This window comes from Anopheles arabiensis, chromosome 2 (genome assembly GCF_016920715.1).
Source record: "Anopheles arabiensis isolate DONGOLA chromosome 2, AaraD3, whole genome shotgun sequence".
Taxonomy (NCBI): domain Eukaryota; kingdom Metazoa; phylum Arthropoda; class Insecta; order Diptera; family Culicidae; genus Anopheles; species Anopheles arabiensis.
Genome location: NC_053517.1, coordinates 13091916 through 13110588, shown reverse-complemented (window position 1 = coordinate 13110588; position 18673 = coordinate 13091916). Strand labels below are relative to the sequence as shown.

At 51.4% G+C, this 18673-nt stretch overlaps 7 protein-coding genes across 12 annotated transcripts in view; 4 read left to right on the top strand and 3 right to left on the bottom strand.

The window, feature by feature from the left end:
- LOC120893960 (protein neuralized) overlaps nucleotides 1-7344 on the bottom strand; it is a 36983-nt gene extending 29639 nt beyond the window's left edge. For both annotated transcript variants that reach the window (XM_040296230.1, XM_040296240.1), the window contains exon 1: nucleotides 6556-7344. Coding sequence is in view for 1 of the 2 variants with exons in the window: in XM_040296240.1 (XP_040152174.1) it covers nucleotides 6556-6580 (25 nt within the window). In the remaining variant the exon portion in view is untranslated. The remainder of the gene's footprint in view (nucleotides 1-6555) is intronic.
- Nucleotides 7345-7417: 73 nt separating this feature from the next.
- On the top strand, nucleotides 7418-8229 carry LOC120893999 (28S ribosomal protein S10, mitochondrial). The gene is made up of 3 exons (XM_040296304.1): nucleotides 7418-7544; nucleotides 7619-7851; nucleotides 7924-8229. Exons 1-3 carry the CDS (start codon nucleotides 7536-7538, stop codon nucleotides 8162-8164), a joined length of 483 nt encoding a protein of 160 aa, XP_040152238.1. The 5' UTR covers nucleotides 7418-7535; the 3' UTR covers nucleotides 8165-8229.
- Nucleotides 8230-8326: 97 nt separating this feature from the next.
- LOC120893980 (interleukin enhancer-binding factor 2 homolog) lies at nucleotides 8327-10047 on the top strand. The gene is made up of 2 exons (XM_040296253.1): nucleotides 8327-8455; nucleotides 8531-10047. The coding sequence occupies exon 2, from the start codon at nucleotides 8551-8553 to the stop codon at nucleotides 9745-9747; it is 1197 nt and encodes a 398-aa protein (XP_040152187.1). The 5' UTR covers nucleotides 8327-8455; nucleotides 8531-8550; the 3' UTR covers nucleotides 9748-10047.
- On the bottom strand, nucleotides 9784-11247 carry LOC120893985. Its single transcript, XM_040296267.1, has 2 exons — nucleotides 11113-11247; nucleotides 9784-11030 (listed from the first exon to the last, which is right to left on the bottom strand). Exons 1-2 carry the CDS (start codon nucleotides 11116-11118, stop codon nucleotides 10164-10166), a joined length of 873 nt encoding a protein of 290 aa, XP_040152201.1. The 5' UTR covers nucleotides 11119-11247; the 3' UTR covers nucleotides 9784-10163.
- Nucleotides 11248-11547: 300 nt separating this feature from the next.
- LOC120894729 (proteasome subunit alpha type-2) lies at nucleotides 11548-12724 on the top strand. Its single transcript, XM_040297494.1, has 3 exons — nucleotides 11548-11716; nucleotides 11805-12137; nucleotides 12229-12724. The coding sequence occupies exons 1-3, from the start codon at nucleotides 11676-11678 to the stop codon at nucleotides 12557-12559; spliced, it is 705 nt and encodes a 234-aa protein (XP_040153428.1). The 5' UTR covers nucleotides 11548-11675; the 3' UTR covers nucleotides 12560-12724.
- Nucleotides 12725-12796: 72 nt separating this feature from the next.
- LOC120894728 (SWI/SNF-related matrix-associated actin-dependent regulator of chromatin subfamily E member 1) lies at nucleotides 12797-15473 on the bottom strand. The gene is made up of 2 exons (XM_040297493.1): nucleotides 15385-15473; nucleotides 12797-15277 (listed from the first exon to the last, which is right to left on the bottom strand). Exon 2 carries the CDS (start codon nucleotides 15217-15219, stop codon nucleotides 12928-12930), a length of 2292 nt encoding a protein of 763 aa, XP_040153427.1. The 5' UTR covers nucleotides 15220-15277; nucleotides 15385-15473; the 3' UTR covers nucleotides 12797-12927.
- A 1955-nt stretch (nucleotides 15474-17428) lies between these two features.
- LOC120897754 (RNA-binding protein Musashi homolog 1) overlaps nucleotides 17429-18673 on the top strand; it is a 90884-nt gene continuing 89639 nt past the window's right edge. For all 5 annotated transcript variants that reach the window (XM_040302833.1, XM_040302832.1, XM_040302834.1 and 2 more), the window contains exon 1: nucleotides 17429-17637. The gene's annotated coding sequence lies outside the window, so the exon portion shown is untranslated. The remainder of the gene's footprint in view (nucleotides 17638-18673) is intronic.

Genomic DNA, 18673 nt, shown 5'->3' with positions numbered 1-18673 from the left:
CGTCGGATCTTTTCGTCTCATTCTTCTCGCTGTGTTCGCTTCTGCCTTTGCTTTCTCGATGCTTGAAAACCGTGGCGAATGGCATTATGCTTCCTTGCAGGGCGCTGTGTGCCGCGCGGCAAACAACTGAGGGAAACGAGATACCGCCGCCGCCGCCACACGCTAACCGCACCAGCTGGAGGCACGAGCGCTTCCGCACCGTACGCGTGCCATCGGTTATGCTTCGAATCTGTTTCCATATGCTGCACCGTCGGCTTACCAAGTTCCCCCGGGTTTGCCGTGAGCAGCCATCGTACAGGAACGACAGTTTTAGGTCAACGCACAGCGAAGGTTCTTCGTTTTGGGGAGAGTGAACTACTTGCTGTGTCGTTGTTGCATTGCACGGTACAATGTATGGTACAAGTGTGTACGCCAAAAAGGCCACCCAAGCGGGCACACTCTAACAAAGTCCTCGAACCTGGAAGGGTAGCATTGGCAGGGTGGAAACACTTTCCACGCACCACGAACATCACGGCCATGCATCGCACGTACTCGGGACGACAAGGGGACTACAGAACGAACGTTAACGTTAGACGCTGCTTAAAACTCCGGAACGAAGCTTCCGGGCCCACGTGCCAGCGAGCATCCGCCATCGGTGCCAGCGAGGGAGCATAGGCTTTCGGGGTTTGCGTTCTGCCACAGAACCTCGAAACCTCACGCATCAACGCGTCGCTTTACCGTCCAACCAGTGGAACGCACTGTTCCCGCTTCCGCTTCGAATAGAACTCACTTTGTGGACAAAAAGTGTACTCTAACCATCATCATTGCCCACCAGACACAGCCAACCAGTATGTATTTGTGCCGTATGTTGGTCGCTCGCTATTGTGCGCCTCATTGTTGGTGCCCCCCGCTTAGCCTCAAGTGCAATTAACCATTCATAAACGTTCATTCATGCGCGATCAACCAACCGCGGACATGCGCATCGGAGCGCGGTGACGCGACACGCTTATGCTAGGGGTTCTGGATGCCCAGCCCGCACGCCCGTCCGCCAGCCCGTGCCTCCGAGAGCTATGTTGACCGAGCAATTACGCAAGCACGTGTCCTCCGTTAGTTATTCGCGTTAGCTCGTCGGGCAGAAGCACGGAAGAGGTGTCTTCGTCCGCCAACTAAACGTGCGGCTGACACACCAGCGACCCACCAGCGAATGGGTTGCCGAGGGCCTTGCAATTACGCGCACTCGCCGGAAAAAGGGCGCACGACGGAAATTAAAAAAAAAAAAGTAGATTTTTTGCGCAAATTACTCTCCACCGGCACGAGCGCACTTGTCACCGGAACACCGTCTTGCGAAAGTCGCCTAAAAACTCTTAGACCCACTCTTACGTATCATCTGCTCTGCTCGCCCCCTCCGCGTGATGTTGTTTAACAACAAAGAAAAGCATCATAACTGCGCACGCGTTAAGCACTTTGGACCAGCAGTGGCAAAACGGTGGGAAGAGGGCAGCCTATAACAGTGATAGCGGCGAAATGGACGCATCGTGGGGAGACCGTCACACCACCGGGCAGATGTTGCGTTAGCACAAACGGGAACGCAGCGTGTGGTGACGACGTCTCCATGGGCGTTTTTTGCTTCTTTCTTTACCACCTCCAACAAAGCGAATTCTTCCCCGGGCCTGTTTGGGGCGTTATAAATGCAGCCGGCGTTTTGCGAGGCCACGCGACCCGATGATGATGGAATGCTTGTTTTCGTTCTTCGCATTGCCGGCGCACACGGGTGAAACGGGATCATATGTTCATTCTTGTTGAAAATTAGTCGCGAAACGGGGAGGAAATTCCTAAAAATAAAGCAAAGGGACATTAAGACACTGGGAAGGTAAGATAAATAGACCAGAAAGATAGGCAGGTTCGTTAAAATAATACAAACTCATCAAAATGGTTACATCTATTCGGCCTCCGGGACAAACACAGATTCACCTCATCCTCCTGGTTGTTTCCACACACTTTCCTCCCCCAATGACAGATACAAAATGTGCATCACTCACGCGGCGACTCCCCACCAGGGGCAGCTGCTACTGTCCTCCCCTTGTGTGCCAGCAGCGCAACAGATCGCTGAACCTAAATGCCCCACCGTCCATGCGTACATGCTTGTGGCCTTGAACGTACCACAGGGACAAAGAAAACTCCCCAACCGTATGCCGTGCCGTTAGCTGCTGGCGAAGTGGAAAGTGCAACCGACCCACCAAAACAACAAAAAATACGGCGTGAAAACAGACGCTGCACTGGTCCCGCGGACGCTGTGATGGATGGATGTGTGAAGATGTGTACATTGTCGCTTGCGACGTGCGCATGCTTTAGCACATCCCGAGTCACAGATCCTGCCTAGCACCCCGGCATGTCCCTCCAGAAGCGTAAGGAGGTCTGGCATTTTCAAGAAATCGCAAAAACAAACAACCCAACCCGCCGCTCCGTTGGTATAATGCAACTGTTGGGACGGTTTTCGACTCAAACAGATAAAGTAAAACTTTTAAAATAAACAACCAGACCCCGACATGAGGCCGAAGAGCCGAATATGGTCTCCAGGAGGGAGCGCAAAGCGACGTTTGCCTCCTGCTAGACTAGTGTGCTAAATTCATCGCTTCTCATCGCTTCATCAGGGCAACAATCGCAACACGCATCAGCTTCAACGCGGCTTAGTCATGGTTGTTGGGGGGGAATGAAGGGCAAATCCGGAGCAAATCCGCGCACACGATTAGGAACGCAATGTGCGGGATAAAATTAGACTCACTCACTCACGTTTGATTGGAATTCCACAACGATCGATATGCCTGCTGCCGGTCGAAGAAACCTGCCATGCTGGCGGCCATAGATAGCTCCCGTTCTCACATACGCGCATTTCGGGGCAGAGGAGTTAAAACTGTTTATGAAATAAATTCCGTGCGCAATGACGGAAAACACCCCGATGGCGGCACTGATTGAGATTTCTATCGCGACGGCTTGGGCAGTGTAATATATGGGCGGCCATTTTTACATTCCCTCTTGCCGATCGGTCGATCAATGCGATAGGCGATCGGCTGTCGAACATGCTTTTTCACCTACCAGCCAGCACATGGCGTTTCCGCGTGTATCGTTTTAAGTATGCACAAACTACCGAAACCGCGTTTTTCAAGATCAAGGAACGCATTGCCTCGATCGTTCATCCGTCTTAAGCTGCTTCTCGTGCTCGGTTACCGCTTACAACATAAATCCGAACCCCTCGAGAATGACCATGTACTGGGCGTGAGTTCTTCGGGGTTTCATCTTCAAGGACAGCAAGGATGTTTTCCCTAATCCGCACAGTATGCCGGGGGCGTGAAAAATAACACTTCGCATACGTCGTATCCTTCTCCTTGGAACGACACAAACAGCAGCAGGATCCATTCGTCCTGTGTTTGGGTTTTCCATAGAAATAACACAGCGCACAGTGAGCATGAAGCAATACCTCATTACCGATGCAAAACTGCCACCACCATCATCATCATCTTGCTGTTCCTCCGCGTTCTTCGGAGGTCACATTTGCAGTGGTACCATCTGCCGACCGAGGGCAGGCAATAACAACAGCAACTCCCTAAATCAAGCAACAACACAGTAGCGCGGCGACCCAGCAATAACGCTCACTGTGTCTGTGCAAACATAAACATCCGAGCCCGTAGTCGGTACCATCATCCATGCATTAATGTAATGACTTTCTGGCAAAGGTCATCAAGCACGGCCACACTCAACCAACTTCGATAGAGACCGTGATAGTTGCTTGCTAAAAAGAAAGGAGTAAAAACGGAGTAGAAACACATTTTAATATTTTGACCATCACAACATGTTGCTTCCACCCCGGCGGGCCACATTCTCTCGGTCATTGTGTCGCAAGGGCCAAGCATAATCAATGTGCTTTCTTCGCTTCCCCGCACTGAGTTCTTGACGCTGTTGACGCATATGCTCGATGCTTGCTTTTACATTTCAATCGTTTCTTTTTCGCCAGCTGATAGCATTTTTATTTATCAGCTCCGTCCGGTTGCGGTATCGCCCAAGGTTTGGCGATCCGACCGATGGCAACTTGTTATCGGAAACATTGTTGACCCAAGGCCCGGGAAAAGGAGGGAGACCATATGCAAGGCGAATCACTCGCAGGACGATATCACATGATCACATATGGAGCTGGGCATGTTGGGTAAAAAAAACACAAGCAAACGTAACGAAACAGCTGAACGATCATCGCCAGCAAAAGCTTGCTCGATCTTCATGCTGGTGGTGGTGCTGCTGCTGCTGCTGCTTCTCGTCGCATATTTACATCAGCTCCAGAGTCTGCCGTTGCACTCTGGGGTGAGTGTAATGCGCAGCATGATTTTTTCTTATAACTTACGACACCCTCCTTCTGGGCTGGTTGGTGTCTTTCGCTTTGACCTGCTTGTGATGATGCCACAAACGCAGCATGATGGCCGTAGGATAAGTTTTTTTTTTGTTTTGGGTTGTCCTTGCTGGTTGGTAAATTGTAGAAAGTGGTGTACGCACAGATGATGATAATTATTAGCTGGAATCGAACGACTGCCCAACAAACAGATGTCAGCAAGGGTGCCGAGTTGGTGTTTTTGTCTTAAGGACTAATCGTAAGAATGGTTGGAGAAAATGGGGATTTGCTGGTAGATTAGTTTTGGCTAGTACTCGATACTTGTGGAGCATTAAAGACATTAGAGCAATAGGGATAGCAATAGGGAGAAAGTAAGGATGAAAATGAAACAATTCGCTTTTGAAAGGCATTTCTTTGGTTCAAATAGTATTCCAACTCAACGCCGTAGGATGATTCGAGTGCACATGTTTACTTTAAATGTTTGTATCGACTTTCGATCGATCCCATCCTCAAACTATCGTCACAGTTCCATTCCAAACGAAACAGTTGGAAAATTGATTTTGCTGCTTAGATAGCCCAGGGGAAAGGTATCGACGAAACCTAAGGCCGGGAACGTCTGCTGCTGCTGCTGCTGCTATTCATCTGCTGTCTGCTTTTCTGGTTCACTGTCTTCCTACCTCAAACTCAAACATATGTACAGGTAACCCGACGATTCTGTTTTGCTTGTGATCATGTGTTTTTTTTTTTTTATTTGCTGCTTTATCGATCCATTGCTTTTCCTTTCCACCTTCGGCGTAGACAGCTGATCGGGCCCTGCACAGCGGAACGGAATGGGCGTACAAAGCGTACCACCCGAGAGCAAAAGGGAACAGAGCAGCCCATCCAAGCCAAGCAAAAGAGCAACTCCTGGGCGACCCTTTCCCATGTGGACACCTCGGGCGTAGTGGTACAGTGTACAGACGAGGACGAGAACGACGGCGTTCTCCCACACGCAACGGGCCCCGGCAATTCGTTTCGGCAAGCCCTTGTGTATGGTCGCATTAAACGAAGCCTATTGTTTCTAACGATGTCACACTGTATACGATTCCAATCAGTGAGTTCGTCATGGCCGGCCGGAACCCCCGGGCGGACCACGGCGGTAGCGGACACCCGGGTGGACAACCCCGGGTGGGTTACTGCTCAGCGTTTATGTGGCGTGCACAATAGTACACACTCCATGTGAGTCGGACCATCGTTCGGGCATACCCGGCGAGAGACTGCGGGTGGGCCACAGGTGACGATGTTCGCTCAGACCTATCCACTATCCGCACTATCCCAGAATAGGGGCTCTGGTTTGCGAGGGAATAAAGTCTGTGGTTAATTGTATGTGTTGTTACATCTCCCCCAGCCAGGAAGCATGCAAAACAGGTAATCAAAGTTTCCACCGGATGACAATCAGCTTTGCTTCCGCATCGGGAAAAGGGTGAAATTTCGTCCGACTCCTTGCAGCAAGGTGTAAGCGATTAATATTCGCGACTGCCTCGTCGTGGAGCTGCGGGGAGGGGAAACAGGGAAGCCCCCAATTTCCGTCGCTTGCTACGATGCAATGCATGATGCGTGTTTTGGGCATCGCAGCCTTTTTTCTTTCTTTTCGGGGCTCGTTTGCACCTGGCTGTACGCAAGGCTTTGAGCTGTAGATTCATTTTGCTTCCCATTTTTTCTTGCATCGTAACAGGCTACCTCGCTAGACGATGATGTTTTGCTGTTCCCAATTTCCCCCTTTCCGGGGTCAGGTGAATTGAGTGCTCGATTCCATTAATGCTTCACTTCCTCCACACAAACAACCTGCACGACAGGTGTAGCACCGTGTTTGCGCCTGTGAATCCGGCGAACGCAGGGACTCCGGTGGCTCTAAAACGAAGAAGCAAAAACGGATTGCCCGACCCCTTCGAAGGAATCGATAGCGTGATAGAAACCGGGCGAAAACCGAAGGATTCCTCTTAGAACGGGGCGGTGTGATAGTTGTGCTGCAAACTAAACCGTGGGAATCCAGCCGGTCCCTGCGTTTTTCGCTTCCGCACGGCATTGTTTACATATCGTACTACACTCTTGCTACTCCATTCCGCGCCGCCCGTTCCTCCCACTGTTCCATTTTGGTTATGTAAATTTGCAATTCATATTGCGCGATTGGATGGATCTCGCAGCTTCTTCCCTTTACTTACATGAACTGCTGATGGTTTGGCCCATGGTATTACGTCGCACGCATTGGCTACGGGTGTCCTGTGTCGCTACGGGTTCGATGCTCGATTGCTGGTGTTCCTGTGCTCTGCTGTTCTTCTCGCTCACTGCTTCGCCAAGCTTTTGCGGGCCGGATGATGCTAATTACAAATTCTCGCCACTATCGGACACAACACGCACGCAATCGGCCAACCTATCGTCTCTGCACCATACTACACTCGCGTGTATCGCACTTTTTGTTGGGGCCCTGGTCACTTGCACTTCCCCACGCGACTAGCATCGTTTGGACCGAACTTGGAATGCTAACTTAGTGCTACTCTTAACCTACCAAACAGCTTAAAACTATGTTGCAATTTGTGTATAATTTGTACAATTTATTGCCACACATTTGCCGACCCGGAACGGATTTTTGCACTAGGTACACGTTTTTTTCTTTTCGTTGCTCTTAGTATGCTTCATGCTGTCCCGTTTCTGCCCACGGCATTAACTGTCAGTACGGTTCTACCGCATCCGCACACATCCTTGCCTCCGCCGGCCTGTGCTGGAATGTCCTGGGGAGGGAGTGTTTCCGCACCACATGCGCACAATTCTATGCCGTCGATGGCTATCATGATTCGGCAACAGTGCACCTATTCTTTTTTTTCGATTTACCCGTTGCTGGGAGTGCGAGGAGATGACAATTTGGTTTTGGTAGTTGTGACCGTTAATGAACTAGAATTATTTAAAAAATAATGCGAGCATGACAACAAACTAGTTCGGTTGGGAAGGGGTTTTAAAAACGATCGCTTTTGTTCAACAATTCACTCGAATTCAAGATTCCTGATAACGATTTACATCTTCAGCAAATCAGCTGACAGCAAAACATCGCACCGTTGTCCCTCCGAAATAACATCGCACGTGTTTACTGTCAAACCTTGCTTGACACATTCGTACACCGTCTGTTGTTGAATAACACGATCCCAGCATGTTGAAGGTAAGGCCGGTATAAAATCAAGGTACGAAAACGGTACATAAAGCTTGATTTTCCACATTCTCTCCGTCCTGCAGTGGTTTAACATAACGCGCAGTCTGGCGCCTCTTGCGCCGCGCCCCGTACGTTGGTATTCGGATGCGGTTGTTGCCTCGGCAGCGGTAGATCAGCCACCCCCGGTCGGCGTTCCGGATAAGCTGTACAGCCGGGTGGAGCTGCAAATGAAAGGAATCGATCCGGAGGTGATGAAGAGCTACGCTTTGTACGCCAAAACTGCCGCCGAACATCTTGACATTGAAGTTGGCAAGCAGTAAGTATGCTGCAATCCATTCTGAACCGAGCCAGTCCCCAGTAAACGAACCATTCCTTTCCTCGGTTGCAGCTGGACGCTAAGGAAAGCGGTGAAGGACCGTCTGACGCTGCTGAAATCGGTGCACATCTATAAGAAGCATCGCGTGCAGTACGAGGTGCGAAACTATTACAGATTCATGCATTTTCACAAGCTCACCGGCTCAACGCTGGACACGTTCCTAGAGTACATCGAGCGCAACCTGCCGGAGGGTATTGCGTTGAAGGTGACGAAGGTGGAGCTGCAGGAACTGCCGGAACATTTGCGAAAGTAGGAGAGACAGGGCATGGTGTGGTGCGCGTAAAATAGTTATTAAATTGAACATTGCTGAATAGGAAACGCATGTTTTCGTTTGTATCCGTGAAAGAAGCATCGAACGTTTTCGTATTGTTATTGTTTGTTTAAAGAGTTGCTATAAAAAATTATAGCAAGGTTTGACGTTTCGTTTGAAGCGTCAAATGTTTTCATCGCAAACGCCGATCGATACGGATTGTTGGTTTGTTGGTGTTCCGGCATTGAACAGACGCTGGTACGGATTGTTGTAGCAAAAGGTCGGCAAATTCCAGTAAGTAGCTACATTACCAGTACGGCGGGTACATTTCTCTTCAAAACGTTAATATTATTGTAAACACGCTTTCAGAAGCACAAACACACTAAGCAATGGTTCGTCCGGGAATGATGCGCGGCGGAGGCCGAGGCGGCATGGGAATGGGCATGCGTGTGCGTGGGGCACCGTTCATGAACAAGAAAACGTTCCTTCCCCGCCACCCGTTCGATCTGACGCTCGCCGAGATGGCCTTTCCCCGGGTGCAGCCGGCGCAGGACGACTCCGTGCTGACCAATGCGCTGCTGAAGCGCAGCCAGGACCTCACACCGGCCGCAGCGGAACAAACGGCCATCTCGAACCTCGTCTCGAAGGTGCAGGCCGTGCTGGATAACATTGTAATTGCACCCGGCGACTTTACCAAGTGCCAGCTGGAGGAGGTACGCCAGGTGGGCTCGTTCAAGAAGGGCACCATGATGGCCGGTAGCAATGTGGCCGACATCGTGATCATCCTGAAGTCGCTCCCCACGAGAGACTGTGCCGAAGCGCTCGGCAAGAAGGTAGAGGAGGATCTGGAAAAGTCGATGAAAACGGAAGTCGTCCCAACGGCGGAAGCCCTATCGCTGTCGTTCAGCGAGAAGGGGTTCGAAATCTCAAACTCCCTCGCGAAGGTGCGCTGTCTGATTGCCACGCTGCCCCAGAACATGCGCAAGCTGGAGACGGAGAAGCATCTGGATTTTAAAATCATCCAAAGCCACTTGGCCGCCATCCGGCACACGCGCTGGTTCGAGGAGAACGCACACCATTCCACCATTAAGGTGCTGATTCGCATACTGAAAGATCTTGCCCGCCGGTTCGATGGGTTCAAGCCGCTCAATCCGTGGATTTGCGATCTGCTCGCCCATTCCGCTATCATGAACAACCCGAGCCGTCAGGCGCTGCCGGTGAACGTGGCCTTCCGGCGCGTGTTTCAGCTGCTCGCTTCGGGATTGTTCGTGCCCGGCTCGGCTGGCATTACCGATCCTTGTGAGGTGGGCCACTTCCGGGTGCACACGTCGATGACGCTGGTACAGCAGGACGAATGCTGCATGACGGCCCAAACGCTGGTGCGGGTGCTGGCCCACGGAGGATACAAGCACATACTCGGGTTCGTGGAGAACACAACCGTCGCGAACGAAATGTCCGTTTGGGACGGGGTGGTCGTTTCGCCGATGGAACCGGCGTACGAAAAGCCGTCGGAAAAGAAGGACGGCGAAGAGGACGACATGGAGTGCGTCGAGGGAGAAACGATTAGCGAAGAGCCGATCGAGTGAAGCCGGTGTCGGGTCGGATAATGGACACAGCTACTCTTAACGCGTTATGATTAGTATTTTATTCGGAACACTTGACTTTTTGTCGACTAAACGAACACGTGTGGATTAATGTTAACTTAACCCTTTGGTAGTTGCCGTGAACTTAATAAATCAACTACCATATGATAAAACAAAAATAAAACGAGATACTTCTAGCCCGTTCGGCAAACATTCAGAGAACAAAAAATGCATTTAACAACGTTGCCCTACTCTATCTACTCCTACATATTGAGTATTGAAATAAATAGCAACTAGAAACTACTTTTCGTTGAGCAACTATCACTAACTAACAGAACCGAGCTCTACCTCTATATGGCCGATATGTGTTTGCCCCTATTGCGCTACCCAATACTGTCCTTTGCCCGCTCGCTCGCTCCCTACGCACATGGATTCTCCTTGCCACTGAAATGGGCACAGTTCACCCGAGTATTGTGCGACTTGGGCACGGCCATGCGAAAGATGCGCCCCTGAGGATGGCACACGCACAACTTGTACTGGCCGGCCGATCCGGTCCGCAAGCCGTGCTCGCTCTTGACCACCGGCAAGTTGTTCACGTTCACCCACACCCCATTACCACCCACCAGCATCGTGCTACCGTTGTCCGACTTCAGGAAGATGTTCTGATCCGCCGACCACAGCAGCTCCTTCGCTTCCATTCGAATTCCTTCCGTGCCCTTGAGCGTAAGCTTGTTGCGCGTCTGCAGCTTCAGCGTATCGTTAATGGGCGCCGCAATGCGGCCACTGTTCACCAGATGGGCCTGCAGGATCATCGCCCCCTGGGGCATGTTGTAGTGGGGGCGCAACGTCCCAAACACCTGCCTGCCCGTTGCCGGATCCTTCACATCGAAATGGTTGATGCCCTTTAGGAAGGTGCCTGTGCGCGTGAGCTGTATTTTGTTATGCGTATTGCCATTCCGATTGACGAGATTGATCGAAATGTCCCCATCGTCGCCGGCCAGCTCCAGCGGCTCATCGTAGAAGCTCTCCAGCAGCCCATCCTGTTTGTACACCCGGTCGAAGTCGATGTTGCCGTAAAACTTGATCGAATCGGCGTCCTGTATCAGCTCGATGTTTTCCATCCCGCGGTAGATTCGCAGTATCGCCGTGATGGACAGCGTTAGGCAGAGGTTGCCCAGCGCCAAGCAGAACAGCAGCACCAGCACGACCCAGAACGCGAACGAGCTTTTCTCATTGTACGTGTGACACTTGGACAGGTCGTACTTTTGCTCCATTTGTCGCATTTTCTGGAAAGGGGGGAAATCGGTTACATTATTTGAATATCACGTGGCCGTAATAGGGGAAGAAATCCACAGCAGCTGCACATACTCCCATTGAAGATTCGTGGACGATGCGGGCGATTTTGATGTCCTCTTTGGGCCAGGGAAGAAAATTCACTGTGGAAAAGTGAAAAATTTTGACAGCAAAACATACGCACACATACAAGTGTCGCAGTGTTTTCCTTTCTGTACACCTGCGAGCACAACAAGTGAGAAAATTCTGCACGGAGGAAAACTCACGCCCAGCTCACTCATGCCCAGCTCGCTATAAAAACGGTTGCTCATATTATGGCAAATGATTTTTAAATTTTAAATTGAATTGAATAAAATTAAAAATTGTTGATAGAGAAACATTATTGTTATTTGTTCAATTTAATCTCCTTTTTTGGAAATCAGTAAAACGACTTAAGTAAAAGAAATTAAAAAGAAACGCTGTGTCGTCCACGGAATGTCCCATTGTGCAGAGCAAACTGTCATTTCCCTCCCAGCGTTGCGAACGAGCTGTCACTGCCGGTGAGAAAGCTGTTTTGCCAGATTTGTTTCCTCCACACTGAAACCATTTTATGAAAAACATCTTGTCCGTGCGTTGCATTTTGAGCTGAATCTTTCGTGATGGCTTCGGAACGGTATAGCTTTTCGCTGACCACCTTTAGGTAAGTGGGAAAGAGACGAACGTTTCTGGTGAGTTTTTTATTTGCTCCTAACGAAACTAACCCTACCGTACACTCCTGCTCCCCGTAGCCCGTCGGGTAAGCTGGTCCAGATCGAGTATGCCCTCGCGGCGGTAGCGGCCGGAGCACCGTCGGTCGGCATCAAGGCGGTAAACGGTGTCGTGATCGCGACGGAAAACAAGCAGAAATCGATCCTGTACGATGAGCACAGCGTGCACAAGGTCGAGATGGTGACGAACCATATCGGGATGATCTACTCCGGCATGGGGCCCGACTATCGGCTGCTGGTGAAGCAGGCCCGCAAGCTGGCCCAAAACTACTACCTCACGTACCGCGAACCGATACCGACGTCGCAGCTGGTGCAGAAGGTGGCCACCGTCATGCAGGAGTACACGCAGTCGGGGTGAGTGTTGGCTTGTTTGTTGGAAGTGCGATTTCCCCCCTTACCAGATAATTCACGATATCATTCCCTCCCCATCCCCGTCCTGTAACAGCGGTGTCCGACCGTTTGGAGTGTCGCTGCTCATCTGCGGCTGGGACGATGGCCGTCCGTACCTGTTCCAGTGCGATCCGTCCGGCGCTTACTTCGCCTGGAAGGCGACGGCGATGGGCAAGAACGCCAACAACGGCAAAACGTTCCTCGAGAAGCGGTACAGCGAGGATCTCGAGCTGGATGATGCCGTTCACACCGCGATTCTGACGCTCAAGGAAGGTTTCGAGGGACAGATGAACGCGGACAACATCGAGGTGGGCATCTGCGATGCGAACGGTTTCCGCCGACTGGACCCATCCGACGTTCAGGATTATCTGGCCAATATTCCATAAGCTAGCTAGCTAGGGCAAGGGGGGAGAAGCAAATCGAGAGAGAGAGAGGAGGGAGCTTTTTCGTCGTAAGAGTGCGTCCTAGCGAGGGACATTTTTTGCGTTAAAGTAGAGTTACTCTGGATGGGTGGATGATTTGGAATAAACACTTACATTTCTTCAAGCGGATCGATGGAGTTTTAATGGTTTTTCATTTGGTTTCGCGTACTCATCGACATTTGCACGATGAAAACACACTTCTTTTAAGAGCCGTAATAAGGTTGATTTATTGAATAGCTTCCACGTTAAAACTACATCATATAGCGAATGCAAATAGTGCAAATTCTTATCGATTAAGCATGAAATTACGACGGGCGCGAATGGCGCATCCATCAGTCGTCCTTCTTCTCGGCATCGTCGTGTTTGGCGGCTGCCGCAGCGCCGCCCTTCTTGCGTTTCTTCGATGCCGGAGTAGCTGCAGCGGGCGTTGCAGCGGCAGCGGCCGCCGGGGCCTTTTCCGGCTCAATCTCGCCCGGTTCCGGTTGCGAGACGGACGGAACCCCGGTCGGCGGCGTCACTGTAGCCGTTGCTGTGACCATAGTAGGCGGTGGACCACCCGGTCCGGGTGGCATACCGCCGGGGGGAACCGATCCACCTGCCGTCGGGGGCGGTGGACCGTAACCGTGGTGTGCGTCCGGGTGCGGATGTACCTCACCGTAGTGTCCCATCGGCCCTGGTGGTCCGCCCGGTGGGCGGACGTAGCTGCCCGGGGGTGGTGGTGGCGGTGCATACTGCTGATGGTACGGATAGTGTCCGTACTGGCCGTACGGTTGCGGGTGCCCCCCGTACGAGGAAAGGTAGTACGGTGCGCGTGGCGAACCGGCATGCGGATAGCCCGGGAACGAGGGTCCGTGGCCGGGCATACCAGGGTGGGGCTGCATGTGCGGAGGCATATGGTGCGGCGGTGGGTGCGGTGGCGGCTGATGGTGCGGTACGGTCACGTTCGGCGGTGGAACTTGCGCCTCGGGTGTGTGGGAGGGCGGTGGTGGCGTGGGTACAACCGGCGCTTGATGCGGTGGCGGTATGGCAGGCGCAGAGGGTACCGGTGCGGCATGGGGAGGATACCCGCCGTGGACTACGGTGTGGTGCGTGCCGGGTTGTGGTGGCTGAGCGGGACCGGTGTGGTGTACGGTCGAGGTCGGGGGAACTTCCGCTTTCGGTTCCGACAATGGGGGCGTGGGAACGATGGGTGCAGGCGGTGGAACTGCTGCCTGAGCGGGAGCTGGAGCTGGAGCGGCTGGCGGTAAGACCGAGGCTGGAACTTGCTGGTCCGGAACGACCGGGGGCTGATTCGGCACAGCCGGTGCAACCGGTTCTTTGACCGCTTCGGGCGATGCTTTCGGTGCGGTCGCTACCACTTTATCGTCCTTGGCGTCCGGTTTCGGGTCCTCGGTCGTGTCCATCTTTTCGACCGACGGTTGCGGAGGACCGCCAGCCGTCGAGTCCTGCGAGCCTTGAGATTCGTCCGAAGTGGCCGCTGCCGGTGGAGACCGATCCCGGGGGGTGGCAACGGCAGAAGAAGCAGCTTCATTCGCTTCTGTTGTTGGGCCGGTCGGTGCACCACCGTCCGTGGATGATTCGCTCGCGGTCGCAGCTTGATCTGGCGCTGCTTCCGATTCCGGTTTCGGCGGACCCGCTGCGGGTTGCTGGGCGGGTGCAGGCGTCGGCACCGGGGCTGGGGGCTTCTGTGCCTCCTCCAGCGCTCGCAGACGGTCGCGCTTCATCATCTCGTACTGCCGGTCGACCATCTTCCCGAACGTTTCCTCGTCCACTGCCGGTTTGCAGTGCTTTTTCAGCTCGTCCTGAAACGTTTCGCTCGACTCGACGAACTTCCGCTTGCGCGTTTCAAACTTCTCCTCGATCAGCTGCAGCTCGTGCTGCAGCTTCATCTGGTGCATCGTGAGCGACTGCACCTGGCGCTTCAGCACGTGCATGCGCTGCGTGGTCACCACCGAACGGACGTCCGGCACGACCGCATCGGAGAAGATTTCGTTTATCAACCGATGGTTGCGCGAAAAGCGCGCATACGCCACGTGCTTGAATGAGTACCCATCGTCCGGGTCGTCCTCGTCCTCGGCTGGCTGAATGTCGATCCGCCGGTCCGCCTGGCCGCCCTTCGAGCTCGAGCGCGACGAAGGCTCGTGCCCGTCGCCATCGCCCGGCTTCACCTTGTTGCGTGCCGTCAGGTAGGCCAGGTAGGCCGGCGAGTTGTGGTACGCCTTCATGTTCTTCTCGTGCTCCGCCTTCTCCAGCTCGTACTCGGCGATGTACTCCTCCTTCTCCGATTCGGGCAGCAGGCGCCACTGCTGCCCGATGATCTTGCCCACCTCCCACAGCTTCAGATCGGAGTTAGACGCTTTGATCGAGTCCCACACTTTGCGCGAGTAGCGCATGTACGGCATCAGCGGCTTCTCCGGCGGCTTGGGCGGTTTGATCATCTTCGACTCGGACGCCGCCGAAGCCTTGCCCATCTTCTGCGGGTTGAACGCCGGATTGCCGTGCGGGTTGTGCATGAACGGGCTCGAGTTGTCCTTCCGGTCGGCGGCCGAACCCGACGGCCGCAAACGTTGCGGGGGCATCGGCGGACCCGGTATGTTGTGTTTATAGTTGGCAGGCAGCGCCATTTTGATTTTCCAAGCCCGATCGGCGTCTGCAGGTCCGGGAGTTGGTGTGCTGTTTGCGCTACAATAAAATGATGTCCGAGTTAAGAAACACATACAAACGGATGGTCATGAGACTTTTACAACATATGGTAAAGTAAAAACCACACGGAAAATCACATTTCTTACCAAAAGATTCATAAAAGCTACGCCCCAATGCCACAAAAGACGGACGCTATTTTTCCTTCAGCAAAAATTTGACAGCTCGCTTTGACACATGTAACGACAGTCAAGCATGCTTAGGCGGTGGTCTATCAATGTTGCTTCACTTGCGCTCGTAGTGCAATGATGTCGCACAAACATTATCATTTTGAAGAATTTGTTTTTCTATTTCAGTAAATTATACGGTAAAACCAAACAGCTTCCTATTAATACGACCATATTTTTATAAAGACAAAAAAAATGAAAACAAAAACTTTTTGTTTGTTTTGATGTAAAATATAGAACTATTTTCAACCAAAAATATTATTCTAAATACAAAAAACAGGTTATTGCAAATAAAAAGTATAATACATATTATTTTCTATTGTATTTTTATTATATTATTAAATACTTGATAAATCTTAAAGTTAAAACTTAGAAATTGTTTTTTACCGCTGAGAGACGAAGTGAATCAATTGGTTTATCTTTGTATTTAACCTGTTCAGGGGTTTGTTCTAGCAATGTGTTGCATTTTCTAGCAACAAACATCACCCGTAATCCACATTAAAAGGCAAAAAATAAAGCAGAGATACATAAATTCTCCGTTAAGCAGAATTGTGGTGTCACCCTGTAAAACCTGCCTTGTTCTGCGCATTCTTACCGCCAAGGGTTTACAAGGGAGACAAAGAGAGAGGCAGAGCGTATCCGGCGCATGCCGTCCCACTCGTACACACACCTAACAAATGGCGGCGGCCGCTCTAGCAGCGCGCCAGCCCAACTTCGGCTTCACAACTTTCGCTCTCTCGCGTCTCTCTCGCTCCTTTTCTCGCTCTCTCGACGGCCACACCCGACAGACAAAGAGAACGAAATTTTCTGGCGAGGGGTAGGTAGAAACACGCGGTGGGGGCCCGGCCCAAGATCGGATCCAAAGTCCGTTGTTTTGGGCTCGAAATTAAAAATGGCGGATGGAGCGCTACCACGGAGAGAATGCGCTCTCTTGCTTGCCTTTAAAATACACGAGGCGCTCTCGCTGTAAAGAACGCTCGCTCGCGCTGTTTCATTGTATTTTCCTCATACCCCTTCCTTCCCGTTTCTTTCGGCTTGCGCTGCGCTGAACTGGTACCCCCTCCCACTTGATTCCAGCGAATTGCGCTGCGCTGGACTGACACCCCCTCCCGCTCGTTTCTTTCGTAGCGCGCTGTGCGCTTCCCTTCATTCGGACTTGGTGCACCCGAATCAAAACAAAAACTTGAACACATCAAACTTGGTTTATATTTTATCACTTTTATTGCAAATAAAAGCACATTTAAATACATTGCTTCACACAATCTTGCTTCAAACCACACACATTCATTATATAAAAAAAATCGTCGTATTTTAAATAGCCGTCTAACTGCGTGGATCCCGTAGTTGATGTTCAAAACAGCAAAAAAAAAACATTGAAATAAAGCAGCGCAAATCACACATTTCAGTTTAATGGTGAAAGAAAAGCGCAGCTTCATTTCAATGTGCACAACACTTCAACACTTAGCGAAACTTCGATCGCCCGGGACTTAGGCTAACACGCGCGCAGCCTTTCACGGCGAACGCTTGAGCTGAACTGACGATTTCGTGTGGTGGCAAGAAGGGGAGCGCACAGAGGAACACTCGCTGCACTAGTGCGAGCGAGACACCGATACCCGCATGCCGCTGCGAGAAAACCAAACTGAGCGCGCAGGCTGAAAGTGAACGCACACATTCACACATGTGTAATTGTGTGAGTGCAAAAACTGTGTAGAAACCAAAACACGCTCGCGCCTCCGAGCAATTCCGCGAATTTCCAACCGTCTCCCCATGCTTCTACATGCCCCTCGCCTGAAAGTCGCACACTTTTTCATTCTCATTGCTAGTAGGGAACGGACTTTGGATCCGATCTTGGGCCGGGCCCCCACCGCGTGTTTCTACCTACCCCTCGCCAGAAAATTTCGTTCTCTTTGTCTGTCGGGCACGGAATCGGTTCGGCAAATGTTTACGCCGCAATGTGGTGCGCGATTCACGGTAAGCCGCTCGCTCTCTTGCACACTCACTTCCAACGCTTGCAAGTGTACAGACGTGTTGTTCGTGGTTGCACCCTCGTTTGACCGTTTTCCAGTTGAAAGCAGCAAAAAGGATATTCTGACTCCCGGAGCAAAAGGGAAAAGAACCTTTCACCAGCGAAAACTTAGCAGAAAGCAATTTGTTCGCGCGTCCTTCAACCATAGTGTGAGTGTTTGCGGTTGCAAAAACGAATGTTAAGCATTGTCGCATTCTGTGTGGTGTTGTGCCAGCCAGTGTTGTGCGTGTTTAATGCGTCGGCAATGTGCTGAAAAACAAAACTATGCATTTTTTAGCCAAGCGCGATGTGGAGTTATTTTTTATTCGGTTTAATTTATTTGGCTAATTGTGCTACGGAAAAGAGTCATTTTGTCCTGTTGCCTTGTGTTCAGTGTGTTTGAATGCGTATGAATGCGTGACTGTTTGTGTGTATCATTTCCCAAAACCCCTAAATTGTCCCAGCGTCAGTTTCGCCGTGCCCTTGGGATGGGCAGCAAACGTATTTAGCTTCCATTTTCCAGCCGCGCCAACACATCCAACAGCAAGGGTAGCGCCATTGTTCTTTCACATCCTGTCTCACGGGGTTGTTAGCCGCAGCAGCAGCAGCAGCAGCAGCAACGCTTGCTAAGAATGCGCGTTGTTCATGCCAAAGGGAAAGCAATCCGTCTTTCCATCACACACACACATACACACACGTGAATATACAAGAACACCGGTAAAGGTTCTAGCAGCAGCAGCAGAAGCTCAAAAAGGACGCTCCGTTTGGTTGCCATTTGCCAAACTTGTTGTGTCGCCATTTGTCGTTCTTCTTCAATTTCGGGTGCAATGTACCGTTCACATTGGACAGAGCCACCATACAAAATATCCTGTCACTAGCAGGGACACGTGTGTGTGTGTGTGGGAGAGAGGTAGAAGGATTCTTTTCTCCGAACCTTTTCTTTGGCACCTTATTCTTATGCCTTTGCTGGCTCTGTATTTTTTTGAGGATTTGGAGTTGGAGCATTTGTGTGCTTAGGTTTCATCCATCAGGACAAAATTTTGGTTTCGATTGTGGGTAAAGCAGGGAGGGCCCCGAACATAGCGTGCAGGTCAAAGTGAAGAAAAGGAAAGGAACAAAAAAAACCCGGCGTCTGTGCACCATCCGGCGCGTAGCAAAACTCCACCGCCGTCTTCGATTTCTTCGTCGTCTGCTAACAGCAAAGAG